This window comes from Typopeltis vanoorti, chromosome 5, assembly GCF_054136105.1.
Source record: "Typopeltis vanoorti isolate ZY-2024b chromosome 5, IOZ_Tvanoo_1.0, whole genome shotgun sequence".
NCBI lineage: Eukaryota > Metazoa > Arthropoda > Arachnida > Uropygi > Thelyphonidae > Typopeltis > Typopeltis vanoorti.
Genome location: NC_143553.1, coordinates 123,116,413 through 123,129,794, shown reverse-complemented (window position 1 = coordinate 123,129,794; position 13,382 = coordinate 123,116,413). Strand labels below are relative to the sequence as shown.

The 13,382-nt window shown below is 33.1% G+C and overlaps 1 protein-coding gene across 1 annotated transcript; it reads left to right on the top strand.

Moving 5' to 3' along the window:
- The first annotated feature begins 5,128 nt into the window (after positions 1 to 5,128).
- On the top strand, positions 5,129 to 12,970 carry LOC150106774 (chitinase-3-like protein 1). The gene is made up of 9 exons (XM_090392693.1): positions 5,129 to 5,191; positions 5,943 to 5,997; positions 6,460 to 6,657; positions 9,233 to 9,489; positions 9,678 to 9,781; positions 9,945 to 10,068; positions 10,798 to 10,983; positions 11,116 to 11,238; positions 12,674 to 12,970. The coding sequence occupies exons 2-9, from the start codon at positions 5,946 to 5,948 to the stop codon at positions 12,803 to 12,805; spliced, it is 1,176 nt and encodes a 391-aa protein (XP_090248819.1). The 5' UTR covers positions 5,129 to 5,191; positions 5,943 to 5,945; the 3' UTR covers positions 12,806 to 12,970.
- The last annotated feature ends 412 nt before the right edge of the window (positions 12,971 to 13,382 follow it).

Sequence of the window (13,382 nt, the reverse complement as noted above, 5' to 3'; positions counted from 1 at the left end):
AGTTTCAAAAGTATTGGATTTATTTGTTCAAAATGTGTTATAAGGTCTGTGAGTCTTATTTTGTCTATTCCTGGAGTGGTCTTTGGTTTTAGTTGTAGGATTGCTTCTTTCAGTTCTTGTTTTGTTATGGGTGGAAAATACTGTCGGTAGTTTTTTGTTGATCGTTAGTAGTTTGTCTTTTTTGAGTTGTGTGATGTTATTTGTGAAAGCAATATGTTGAATGGTATTTTCTTAGTGGTTGAATGAGTCTGCAAGTTCCTCTTGGTTTGTGTCCTGACCGAAGCTTTTTGCAATAAAATCTTGTGCTGAAGTTTTCTTTTTTCGAGTTACTAATTCGCTGAGTGTTGCCCATGTTTGCTTAATGTTGTTGTTATATTCCATGAATTTTTGAAAGTAGTAGCGTCTTTTTGTCCTACGAATTTTTGTTGTTAGTTTATTTCTTGTGTTTTTGTATAAGGTTTGTAAATGTGTGTTACTGGGTGACTTTTTATGTTTTTTCCATAGATTTTCTTTTTCAGTAATAGTATTTAGTATGTCGTCATTTATCCATGGGTTGCTGTCTGTTTGTCGCCTCGTAGGCTTTGTTGCTTTTTTGTATATTTCTGTGAACATTAGTTGAAAATTCTCGTATAATGTTACAGGATCGTTTATTTTAAGTAGGAAATTCCAGTCTGTATTTTTTACTTGGTTATCGACAATGCTCTTTAGTATGATCGAGTTTTGTCGACTTTTGTGGTGGTGGTGAGAGGGGGGGGGGGTAGGAAACGTAATAAAACGAATTTGAGACAAAGTAGTGATCGGCAATTTTTACGTTAATTACTGATGATGTATATGTATGGATGGGAGCCCGTATGTTGATATGATCAATGCATGATTGTGTTAGTGAGTTATTGAGTATTTCTTCTCTTGTTGGTGTGTTAATGGTAGGGTTTATGTTGTACTGGCTTAGTATATCAAGATATGTGTTAGTGGTTGAAGAAGCGTGGTCTAGAGTATTTAGGTTAATGTCTCCTATTAGGATGAGCCTGTGTGTTGTACGCGGTTCGATGCCGCTTAGCCATGTTTCTAACTCGTGAAGAAAACTGAGTGGATTATTATCTGGGGGTCTGTATATTGTGTTTATTGTGTATTTGATACTATTGTGGCTATTTGTGAGTTCTAAAATTAGTGTTTCCGTATGTTCGAAGTGAGTTTGTTTTCCTGTCACCTTGTATTTTTCTTTGAAAAATGCCACAATTCCACCTCCTCTTTTGTTTGGTCTATATAAGTTGTAGGTTTGATAATTATTTATGTTGTATGCGTAAATTTCTGTGTCATTTATTGCAACTTCGGTCAGTATTAGCGCATCTATGTTTATCATGGTATAATTGAGCTGTGTTATCAATGTTAGCCAGTGTTTTTTTATACTTCTTATGTTTGTGTGTATGATTGTGAAGTTGGTGTGGTGGAAATGTTGTCTGACCATTTCTTCAAAGAGTCAAAGACCTTGAAGTTTATGTTATCTGACTGGATATGTTCGCCTATGTTTGAGATCTCCATTATATAGTTTTTAAATGAGTTCTAATCTTATTCTTAAGGATGTAAAGAGTTAGTGTTTTATATTGGTAGGCTGTGTTAGTCGGATTCACTTGTAATTATATATACTCGAGTGTTTTCACTCTTTCTCAAAAATATCTGGGAATTCCACAGGAACTTGTAGTTTTTCTCTGTTTTTGTCTTCCTTGCTTGGTAATAATAATAATAATAATAATAATAATAATAATAATAATAATAATAATAATAATAATAATAATAATAATTTGAAACTAAAACTTACAAATTATCTTGAAAAATATGTGTGCATTAGAATTAGTTATTTCATATAGGGTATAGAGTATATAACTGTTACACAATCCGAGATTTTTATATGAATTTTTAGTTATAGATAATATTGATGAGGGTTTTTTATATATGATAATATGTTACATTTAAGATATATTTTCAAAAAAGAAATATATTTTTAAAAGTGCTTAATATTTCTGATAGGCTGGGTAATATTCTTTCACACCATTAAATAAAATGCATCTACCACCTAAAGTAAGAAAATGCGTTTGGTTTGAATATCTACATTTTGGTGTTGGTCATTTGGGAGTAAAAATACTGTATAAATGTATTACGAAATTACGAAATATCTTTGAAGTTGAAATGAAATGTATTATGAAATATCGTTGTAGTTGAATTGAAAGAATTTTCAATGCTCTTATTTTCATCTTTAGATTTCTTTAACTATTATTTGTTATTTTTAAATTTCGCAGAGAAAGAGTTCAGAACAGATTTAAATCCTAATAGTTATAAGTAATTTAATATAATATTTCGGAAACTAGAGTCGAAGATTTGTCGGACAGAAGTTTAAATTGATTACGTCACACTAATTAAAGCTAGCGAGACGATGGCATTATATGTCTATAAACTGCATGTGCTCTATGGCTGTTTTGCAGGTTACGTATATGGAGTGAGATTCGAATAGGAGGATTGAAAACTGTGTGATTACCATCCACAGCATAATCAAGTAAAAGATTTAAATATTTTAGATAAAATTCAATTTTGGAGTTATTTAAAATTATAATTTGAACTTATAAATACATTGAATCGTATTAAATAACAGTACGTGTAACAATGATATTTAGGGGACCTAAATTTCCTAAGGAGGGTAACATAAACAGTCATTCTTAAATTTAATCTTAACAGTTAACTTAAAAATATTTTAACTTAACCATAATTAACCATGAATACCTGAATCATCAGCATCCTAACGTAAAATTCACCTATGAAGTAGAATCTAGTGGTTCACTTCCATTTCTGGATCTCCAATTGACGAAGGAATCGGGAAAATTAAGTCTCTAGATTTTGAAAGCCTACACACTGACAAATACTCGTATCTACATACCTCTTTCCGTCATTATAAACCTTAAACTTTGAGTGTTATTTCTATACTAGGAGAAAGAGCACACCAGCTCAATACTGACAAGGATGAGCTAACAAACGCACTTCATTTAAAAAACACTTTTCTTCAAAATGGCTATAATGGCCACATTATCTCTAGACTACTTAACCGACAGCACATAATAGATATTTCTAATGACCAGGAAAACAGGAGTTTCATCATGCCTCCATAAAACTGGCAAAATATTTAAAGAACATAATATGAAAACGGTATTCACCCGCTTTATCAAGATGAGATCACTACTACGATTCCCAAAACCTCGACATGGCCCACTTAAATATCCTAGTGTAGGTCAACTTACTATGGACAAACAAAAAATCCATTGAGTAATGCATTGAAGAACACGTCCGAGATATTCAACACAGAAGGAGTGAAGCATTAGCTTTATCACTTCATCTAGGTCTACAGACGGCAGTGAGACAACGAGAGTTATGGGATAAGTCTGAACTATTACCCCGTTACCATCTGCGAGAAGAATTTAGGAAATACAAATGGATTTGGATCCAAAGCATCTAACCCAAGTATCATTGAAATACATCGTAGCCATCATTAACCAAATACTTGTACTCGTAAACATACAATGTGCTGAACAATGCAACGCACAAATAGAAATATTTTAAAAACATCAGCCTCTTCTATAACTACATAGTGATTGTCAATTTTGTTAGTTTTGTGTGTTTACACCTGAAGAAATCCTGTACATCTAGTAATTACTTTGCCTCCCTTTACAATAAGGTCATAGAAATCAAGATAGCTCATTTCTTGAGGTGACTTCGGCTCACGAAACGAATAAGCTTATAGTACTATAATACTATAAGTGGGCTAAGAATTTTTTCTATTTATAAATACTATTAATTGTGTATTTACACAAACACACACGCACACGTGCATGTTTATATTCATCTCCTCCAATAAGCGCAGACGGTGGTCTCACACTGGGTTAAGAAATTCATCTAGCTAAAGACAATTACAGACATTCATACTTGGATTCGAAACAAACATCAAAAAAATCCGTCTTGACATCGACAAAAAGGATTCTTCATAATCCACATTGATTTGCTTTATTATATAAGAGAAGAACACAGTTTCTTTTGTTGTTTGTGTGGAATAACAAAGTGTGACTTATGATGTTAACTTCTTAATAAGGTACGGCTTAGAGATCCCTTCCCCCAAAGTTCGTTCTCTCTGGACTAAGATGTAAGATTAACAAGTATATGAAAAACTTCTTCATTTTCCCCACAACTAAATTAAGGCGTTTAAATTGAACTCATCTTTATATTTAAATAAATGAAAGTATAACTTAAGTGAAAGGAAGCCATTGAATTATAGTCAATGGTGAACGGTGTGGAGATTTCCAGACGGTTGGACGCACCCCTTGCAAATGAATTGTAAGACCAACGGATGCGTCCAACAGGATCCATAGTAAAGTTGAGAGACTGTCAGTGAACACTTTCTATTGAAATACTGTAAACAGTTAACAAAATTGTAAACAAAATGTCAATGAAGAGATATACATATACTCATCGGGCAAACAACATTTTCCTGAATTTGATTGAAGTCCGACATACCTGAATATCTGATTGAAAACAATAACAGAGGTAATATCCAAATAGACAACAAGGGATATATTGCGATGCTGAATTTGATTTCCACCCACGAAATGTTGCATTTCTATCGTATATTTCAGTTGAGATTAGGTAATCCGATTTTCGTTTTCTATAGACCAAATATGGCATTTCTAAACCTGGAATATTTCAGGCCTTCAGTAAGTAGGGCTGTGGTGGAGTTTTTGGTAAATAATCGTTATACAGAATAATTTGTATCTATTTCTTTCTATTCGTATATTTATATAATTCTAAATTCATATAACCACTCATTCATAAAAGTAAATATAAATATAAGCAGCAATCTACATGACCAGAATATTTTTCTACATTACAACAAAAATTATCCTCATTTTGTACTCTAGCACATCTTTTTCCTAATCTCAGAGAGCAACAGAATGGCTTAAAGAGATAATCTCCCTAACCTATTTACAAGGGAAGTATTTGCTTTCATTTCTTTATCTCTTCAACTCAGCCAAATAGATAAGAAAACGGACTTATTGCTGATAAATAATCTGACGCATTATCGTGGACTACTATTATAAAAGAAGTTCCTTGCACTTACACACCTTCAGCTGCTAAAGTAACATCTGTTAAGCATCAGGTATTTCGTTTAGTTTTTAAATAATTTTCGAATAATACAAATAATCCTGTGCGTTTTTTATTGCTGACATAACGAAATATTTATGTTGAATATTTTATTATTCTTGTGTCAGTTTAATTGTTATTTATAAAATTATTATTAGTTGTAGTACTTTTATTAATATTTCTAATTTAAATTTGTTTTGTGGATACTTATTTGTCTTTTTTCTCACTTATATACTTTATTGTTACTAGTTTAGTAGTTTTAATTTATAAATCAACATTTATTTAAAATTCATTAATTTCTTTTTAATCGCTTATGAAACTTACTTGATTCTTTATTTTTGAATAAAATAATATTGAGTTTGGTATTATAGTTTAGTAATTTTAGAAATGAAAACATTTTAACCAAATATTGCATTTCAGCTATAAATGTAATGGGGGAGCGAAGCAATTCTCAGAACAGCCTGTGTGATGTAATTTCCGCAATTATGTCAAAATTACCCAATCATATTGCTGCAATCCCATTTGTTTTATTTGACCTTACAGACATGGAAATTTCAAACAGTTACTCATAATCTTTAAAAATGCCAATAATTCGAGCTATAAATCAGTAGGAAAACTAATTTTGCAAAAGAATAATTAAAGTTTCAAACTTCCCAAGAGCACCATCAGATATTTCACTAAAAATATCAAATTCGTCAGTTTTAATTATTGATGTTGTAATATAATGAATTTATTAATTATTTATACGCATTTTTATCGCTTCACAGGTCATGATGAACTTTCGATTGTCCTTTTTCGTATGGCTCACATTCTTGTGCTCTGGTGAGTTCAAAAATGGACACAAGTAATTACTGTTTATTTTATCAACTCATATAAAGGATTCTGCGCTATGTTCAATATTTCAAGTACTTGTAGCAGTTATAATAATCCTTAGATAATAGAACCTCCTGCAGTAATAAATATATTTCTCAGTATTTCAGATACATTTGTATTATGTAAATGTGAAGAATAATATTATATTAAACAACTATTTATTCAATATATAATTTCGTTTATTGAAACTGCATACATTGAAGGGAAGCTTTATACGATTTCGTTTCCTTATAGAAAGTGCAGCCATCTATTGAGATTGTAATGAACCAAAAAAATCCCTTATCGAGAATAGGAAGTTACCAATTTAGTTGTAATTAAATTAATATCTGCGAAGTGATAAATAAATCAATATTATTAATAAAACAGAAACTATTTCAATTGCTTTTGTTCCAAGTATTTATTTCTACATAGGCTTGTCTGCAAGCCCTCTGGTGGTGTGTTACTGGAACACCTGGTCAGTTTATAGATTCGGACGTGGAAAATCAAATCCTTCACACTTGAATGCTACTCTCTGCACTCATGCCATTTACAATGTTGCCACCATTTCGAGGGATTACGAAGTTCTCGCTGCTGATCCTTGGGCTGATCTCACCGAAATGGGAGGAATGGGTAAGTATTACTTACAAATATAACAATTATTTTAACCCACATTTAGAACAGAAATCAAATTAATGTATTTTTTTTAATTAATTTTTATAAACAAATTCGAACTTTTTTTTCTTTTTAATTAACTGTTTTAGAGGTTTATACCATAGTTCTATTCATAAGTGAGTATAAACCTGTGAATATCCGAATTAGTTCGTGTTCAAAGTTAAGCAGCTCCTAAGTTCAAAACTAATTGAACGAAGAAACGGTCCTTTGACTGAAGTGCCACCTATCGATGACTTGACGATTTCAATTCTCTGTAGTCTCGTAAATGTTATCCCCTTTCAAATACTTCGGTACAAATTTGCTTACTTAGTAACCTCAGTATTTCTCATCTTCTTCCGAAGCACTTAATCTCCATGACGAAGCATTAAAACACTGTGTCGTTTCAAATTGATCAACTAATCTTTAATGAAAGCTAGGGGAGGATATACTTCCAAACCATATATACGATATCCAAGTTTCTCTAACTTAATGTGGAGGATATCCGGGTTCTTAATCTGCTGAGAGGGATGCGAGCGACCTTTCTTCAGGGTTGGCATTAGAAAATAATAATTATATAAAAATTTAGTTGATTTTTAATTATATCATGGAATTTAAGGATATTATTTGCAGAATTAGAAAAAAATACGTCTCAAAAACTGCTAGAGTGTTATACCCCTTAAATCAAAATACATAAGCATCTATTATATTTCTTTTTTCTATTTATCCATTTCTCGAGATTGAGGGGGGGGGGAGGGAAACATTGGGAATCAATCGACCGTGAGATGCGGCGATCGATTCATTCAATCCAATACCCTTGGAGGGTAATGGATGGCAATGCTGCAGCCAATGAAGTTCTAACTGAGGCTAGGCTATTGCTGTTACCCTCCTGCCATGATCAGAGCTTTAATAGCTCAATAACACCTTATCCCTACACTGTCCTCTACAGATAACGGGGAAGATGAAAAGAATTCTTGCTTCGCCTCTTTAAGCCAGTCCTTATAAGGACTATATCCATTTCTCGTTCTCGTCTCCCATGTGGCGACCGGGATAAGAATAGCGCCAACGTAACTCATGCGAGTCGTAAGAGACGACTAAAATGAACGCAGAGTTTCGAGAGTTTTGCTCTCTCAGGTTTCTTCCCGAATTTTGCTCCCGGTGAGGGGGGGGGCTTAGATTCCGGGGAGGTTTGCCCTGGGAGAGCATTTTGAGTCTCCGGGGAGGGTGTTCTCCGGCATGGCCCGGTGAGGGACTTTGTCGGTGGATACTTTCCCCTGGAATATGAGCGGTTTTGCTTGGTGGTGGTGGGGGGGGGGCATCACTGAGTGGAACCAACGCTGAGTTGGATGGTCTGTCGGCCACTATAGAGTGGTCTAAGGATCGTCCTAATTTCTGGAGTTTGGCTTTACTTTAACAAAAGCCCCAATGCAGCTGATGCATGTCGTATGAGGCGACTAAAATGGGTACCCAGGGAGGGTAATGGATGGCAATGCTGTAGCCAATGAAGTTCTAAGTGAGGCTCGGCTATTGCTGTTACCCTCCTGCCAAGATCAGAGCTTATAGCTCTATATTACGCTACCCATACATTTTCTTTGCAGATAATGGAGAATATGAAAAGCATTCTTGCTTCGCCCACCTAGCCAGTCCTTTTAAGGACTTAAGGATCCATTTTTAATGAATTATTCCCGCCTGATTGTTCAGTTGAGTTTCAATAAGGTCATTAGCTGGGCAAAACGATTCTAAATTACATACAGCTATAAATTTATTTGGTTGGATGACTTTGGTGAAATTTTTATTTACAAGTTAGAGTACGATATATTATCAGTTCAGATTGGACCATTGGTATTGACAAAACTAAGAAAAAAAAAAGATCTACGTTAAGAGGATACACATAATCCTAAAACTGGTCACAGTTTCATAAACCGAGTATAAAACTTTTAATACAGTCGCAAAAAGTTTTTTTTTTAAAAAATGGAATAAAAACTAAATTATAGTCTTCTTTAATCCTTTATCCAAGTGTAAGAAAACAAAGTTTGCACTTGCAGTTTCTTCACGACTATGTTACTTGTATATACAGAACTCACATCAATTGCTTTAGTATCCCATAATGCAGCGCACACATCTTTTCTGGTGTGTATAATACTATTACTATCATTCAACACCTCCAGGGAGTCCAAAGACTCATCGAGGGAGGGCACTTACTCGACAACTCTCTCAATCCTCCTACTTCAATGAACCGCAACTACACCAACGCCATCTACCTTCCACCACTATCACTAGTATTTTCAAAGACAATCACAAATATCCATTGGCTCTTGCATAATGCATAGCATTATGCAAGAGCCAATAATCAGACCGGTTTCGACCTTTTATTGAGGTCTCATTGGTGGGAACCAAATCCAGAAAAGATACCAAGGTTGAAGTAATGTCCAAGTCATGTATTTTCCATATATATAATTATGGCTACTTATATTATAAAAACATCTAAGGCTAATAATAATTCAAAACAAATGAATTATGATAGTGCTAATCTCTAAATTATTTTTTATGGTTTTAGGTAATTACCAAAAGATGATTCGTCAAACTTCCAAAAATCCTAATCTTAAAATCTTACTGACTATCGGAGGATGGAATACTGGTTCCCGTATATATTCTGATTTATCGCAGACCAGGGAGAGACGAAAGACATTTATTGATAGCGCCGTGTCTTACCTTAAACGACACGACTTCCACGGCGCTAATATCCTGTGGCAGTTTCCTACCCAAAGAGGAGGACGTCCAAATGACAAGGAAAACTTTGGTTTACTTATAAAGGTAAAAAAAAAAAACGAACATACATCTCATTACTGAAAATTAACATAAACATTTATCTATTATGATGTAACATTGGCCACTTTTTTTCATCGTGCGATTAAATATATCTGATGTTATTCTTTTTCTTAATCTTCGTACGCTCATTTATAAATTAGAAACATATGAAGGAAATATATTTCGTCCAATAGGAGATGAAAGAAACATTTGCTGCCGAAAATCTTATCGTTTCTGTCGATATCAGTGGATCCAGGAACATCATACTGGATGCTTACGATGTTCCAACATTATTCAAGTTAGTAGAAAAAATTTTTGAGGTGTTAATCGTATTTATTTTTCCACGCATACGCGCACAGTTAATGGTCATAAAGACCATTAACTGTGTGCGTATGTTTCTACATTCCCCCCCCCCCCATTTTTTTTTGTCTGAAAGAATGTTTTTAATTTTCTGTTAACAGCCATGCTGACTTCGTTAATGTTTTGGCTTTTGACTATTATGGTTCCTGGGATCAACGGACTGGTGTTCCATCAGCTTTGTATGCCAATCCTGCGGATAACAGCCACGATGCTCTATCGAATGTGGTGAGTACATCCGGCAATGTTTTAGTATTAAATCTTTTTCAGAAAGGAAAACAAGTAACGTAAATCAACAACAGGAAATTCTACAAAGCGAAACATAAATGTCATGCACTTTGCAAAAATAAATGATAAATTTCATATATAAATAAAGGGAATTCTTTTTGTTTGTTCTTCTGTTTCGGATTCGGCCTACTTTCTTAAATTTGATGTATTTGAGATTTTAATTATTTCTGTATGGTAATTTATATCCGAGTACAGCACAAAGTAATTAATTTATAGATTTTGATTTTTATTCTTATTGTAGTATATTATTTTTGCAATTATTTAATCATCTTTTATTTTATTTATTTTATTTAACTTAATTGCTTATATACATTTTAAACTTAATGATTTATATAATAGAAAGAAATGAATTGGTAAAATAAATATATTAAATTGAATAAATATGATATATTAATTAAATAAATATGAATATATTTTAAATATTAAACTATTAAATTAAATATTGAAGTATTAACAAAATATTTAATAAATTCTGTTCAAAATATTCCTGAAATGCAACACGAAACATAGTTAATATAAACATTTTATCTCGACTATTTTTCATTCTGTTTATCATAATACTTTAAGTACCCGTTGATCTCATTAATTCATAGCCATAATAGCGATTATCCATCAAGAAAATAATGGAATGGAATAAAGAAGAAGAATGAAGGATTTTTTTTTCTTCAGAACCATACAGTCTCGTATTTGATTAGTCTGGGTGCCTCCAGTGATAAGATGGTTCTCGTAGTGTCTTCCATGGGACGTACTTGGACTCTGGATGATGAGAGTAATACCAAACCAGGAGCACCTGCTAGCCATCCGGGAAATGGTGGTCCGTATACAGGAAGTCCTGGACAAATGGGATATAACGAGGTCAGTTCACATGTTTCAATCTAACAGAAGGGACATGATTTAAATACGGAAACGTATCGAGAAAGTGTTCACATTTATTATGATATTCTCTATAGTAGTTGTGTATATAACATGCTCACATTTCTTTTACAGTTCTGTGCGAGTAATTGGACTTACTCATGGACAACTGTAGTAGATCCTTATTATAAAACTCCGTATTCTTATGCAGGCAGCCAATGGATAGGATATGATGACTGCAAAAGTTGTGAAGAAAAGGTGAGAATACATGAAGAGATATACTGTATGCTATATAGATACAATTGAGTGTTGTTAACAAATCTGTCGTGTACAAATAGGAAGCACATTATACATAAACCAGCAGGAAACCGGATATGGGCAGGAAAAAAATTCAGAAAACAGTTTTTGGATTTCACATAATAAAAAATAAAACAGAAATGTTTCCAATTGTCGCCGACTATAGAAGCTTTTTTCTAAGCTTTCCTTTGACTTTTTTCCTAGTTAATTGATTTCAGACAAATGTTTTTTTTCCCTCAATGAAACTAGAATATCTTATCTCGTAAAACAAGATACCGTAGAACTCATACAATTTCAGATAATAATATATAATGTGTTAGGCTTAGTGCTTAAGAGATGGCGATAGTTGTCTGTTGCATTCTCTTCCCGGGTGACATTTAAAATCATTAATAGTCATGGGTTAGCTTATTCTGTGATAGGAAGGCAAAGTGTGGAGGCTTACTGCCCACTACTCTTGAAAAGATAGGGCTAAACATTCTCGCTTACTCTCTTTTTGGAATAAAAGGCATTAGCAGTTATCAATTCCACAATTAAAAGGTTTAAATAATATTCGTATTGATTAATATTTTAATTCTTATTTTAAATTAATATTTTAACTATAATGTATATAAAAGCGCATCCACAATATCAGAAGATTTGAGAAGAAGAGTGTTATTAGTCGATGCCTTTGATAACAGAATGCATAATATTTCAGCTAAAATATAAATACCAATCGATGTTTAACCATACAAAGAGGTGAAAGTATCTGCTATACTCTGGTCACCTGTGAACTGCACAAATTTAAAATCGAAATGGCATGTAAAAAAATCCACATTCATGAACTCAACGAAACAAACAGAGCTAAAACTTTTCATGTTCTTTTAGAAATACAAGACATTAGTGGATTTATTTCACACACAGACACACGTTATATATATATGTTTCCTTTTTCAATGTTTAAAAAAAAATGTTTTTTCTCTAGCTGGGTGAAGCAAGAATGCTTTCATATTCCCCGTTATCTGTAGAAGAAAATGTATGTGTGGGATATTACTGAGCTATAAGCTCCGATCTTGGCAGGAGGGTAGCATCAATAGCCGAGTCTCAGTTAGAACTTCATTGGCTGCAGCACTACCATCCATTACCCTCCTGATACAAAAAAGACATTTGGGACTCTTTTCTTCTGTACAGAAAATATAAATATATACATACTTTCTTTATTTTATATATCTTTAATTACTTTATTTTTTTTCTTTAATATACAGTATATTATGCATCAGTAATCTACGAGTAATCAGCAAATTTTTGCAAACTTCAGATTAATTATTATTATTATAAGATTTTCCTATTCTCCTTCATATACTTTATACTTTTAATAAATTATTTGAAAGGAATTAATTTATTTGTATTTCTTCTTCAGGTTCTTTATGCAAGGCTTAAGAAATTAAGGGGAATTGGACTATACAGTATAGATACCGATGATTTTCTAGGGGTATGTGGACCGAAACTTCCCCTACTCAATGCATTGGCTAAGTTCGCTCTTGAATCCTAAGGCAATGATTCTGTTTGTACCATTTGTTGAATAATATAAACATGTGTTAATGTTGCAGTATACCATCGTTAGGAAATATTATGATATTCTCATAATATTCCCTCATAATAAAAAAGATATGAAAGCTCATCGATGTAACAGAATTAAAATATGCACAACTTTTAACGAGTGTCTTCATTTGAGTTCACGTAGATTTAAGTCTCTGCTGAATGTCTGTTTTTAGGGCAACGTAGTAATGCTCTTGTATATAAACCAATGTATCAAGGTGAAATGCACGCACCCACACGCACACACGTATGCATCGTGTAGATGAGAGAAGCGAAACTCATATGACCAGTGGGATATCGGCCAAGAAATATGCAAATATGATGGGTCAATTGGCGAGATATCTGCTATTTGCAGAACAGATAAAAACGGATCTCGTGCTGAAGCAGGAAACAAGGAAAGAGAGAAGACACTGAATGTGATCTCTAGCAACTTCTAAAATACTTGGGGAGTTCTTTTCCTTGTATTTTTAAGGCTTCATTTTAGTAATACAGAAATATAGTTCCTTGTTGTCATTCTGAAGTAAAGAATT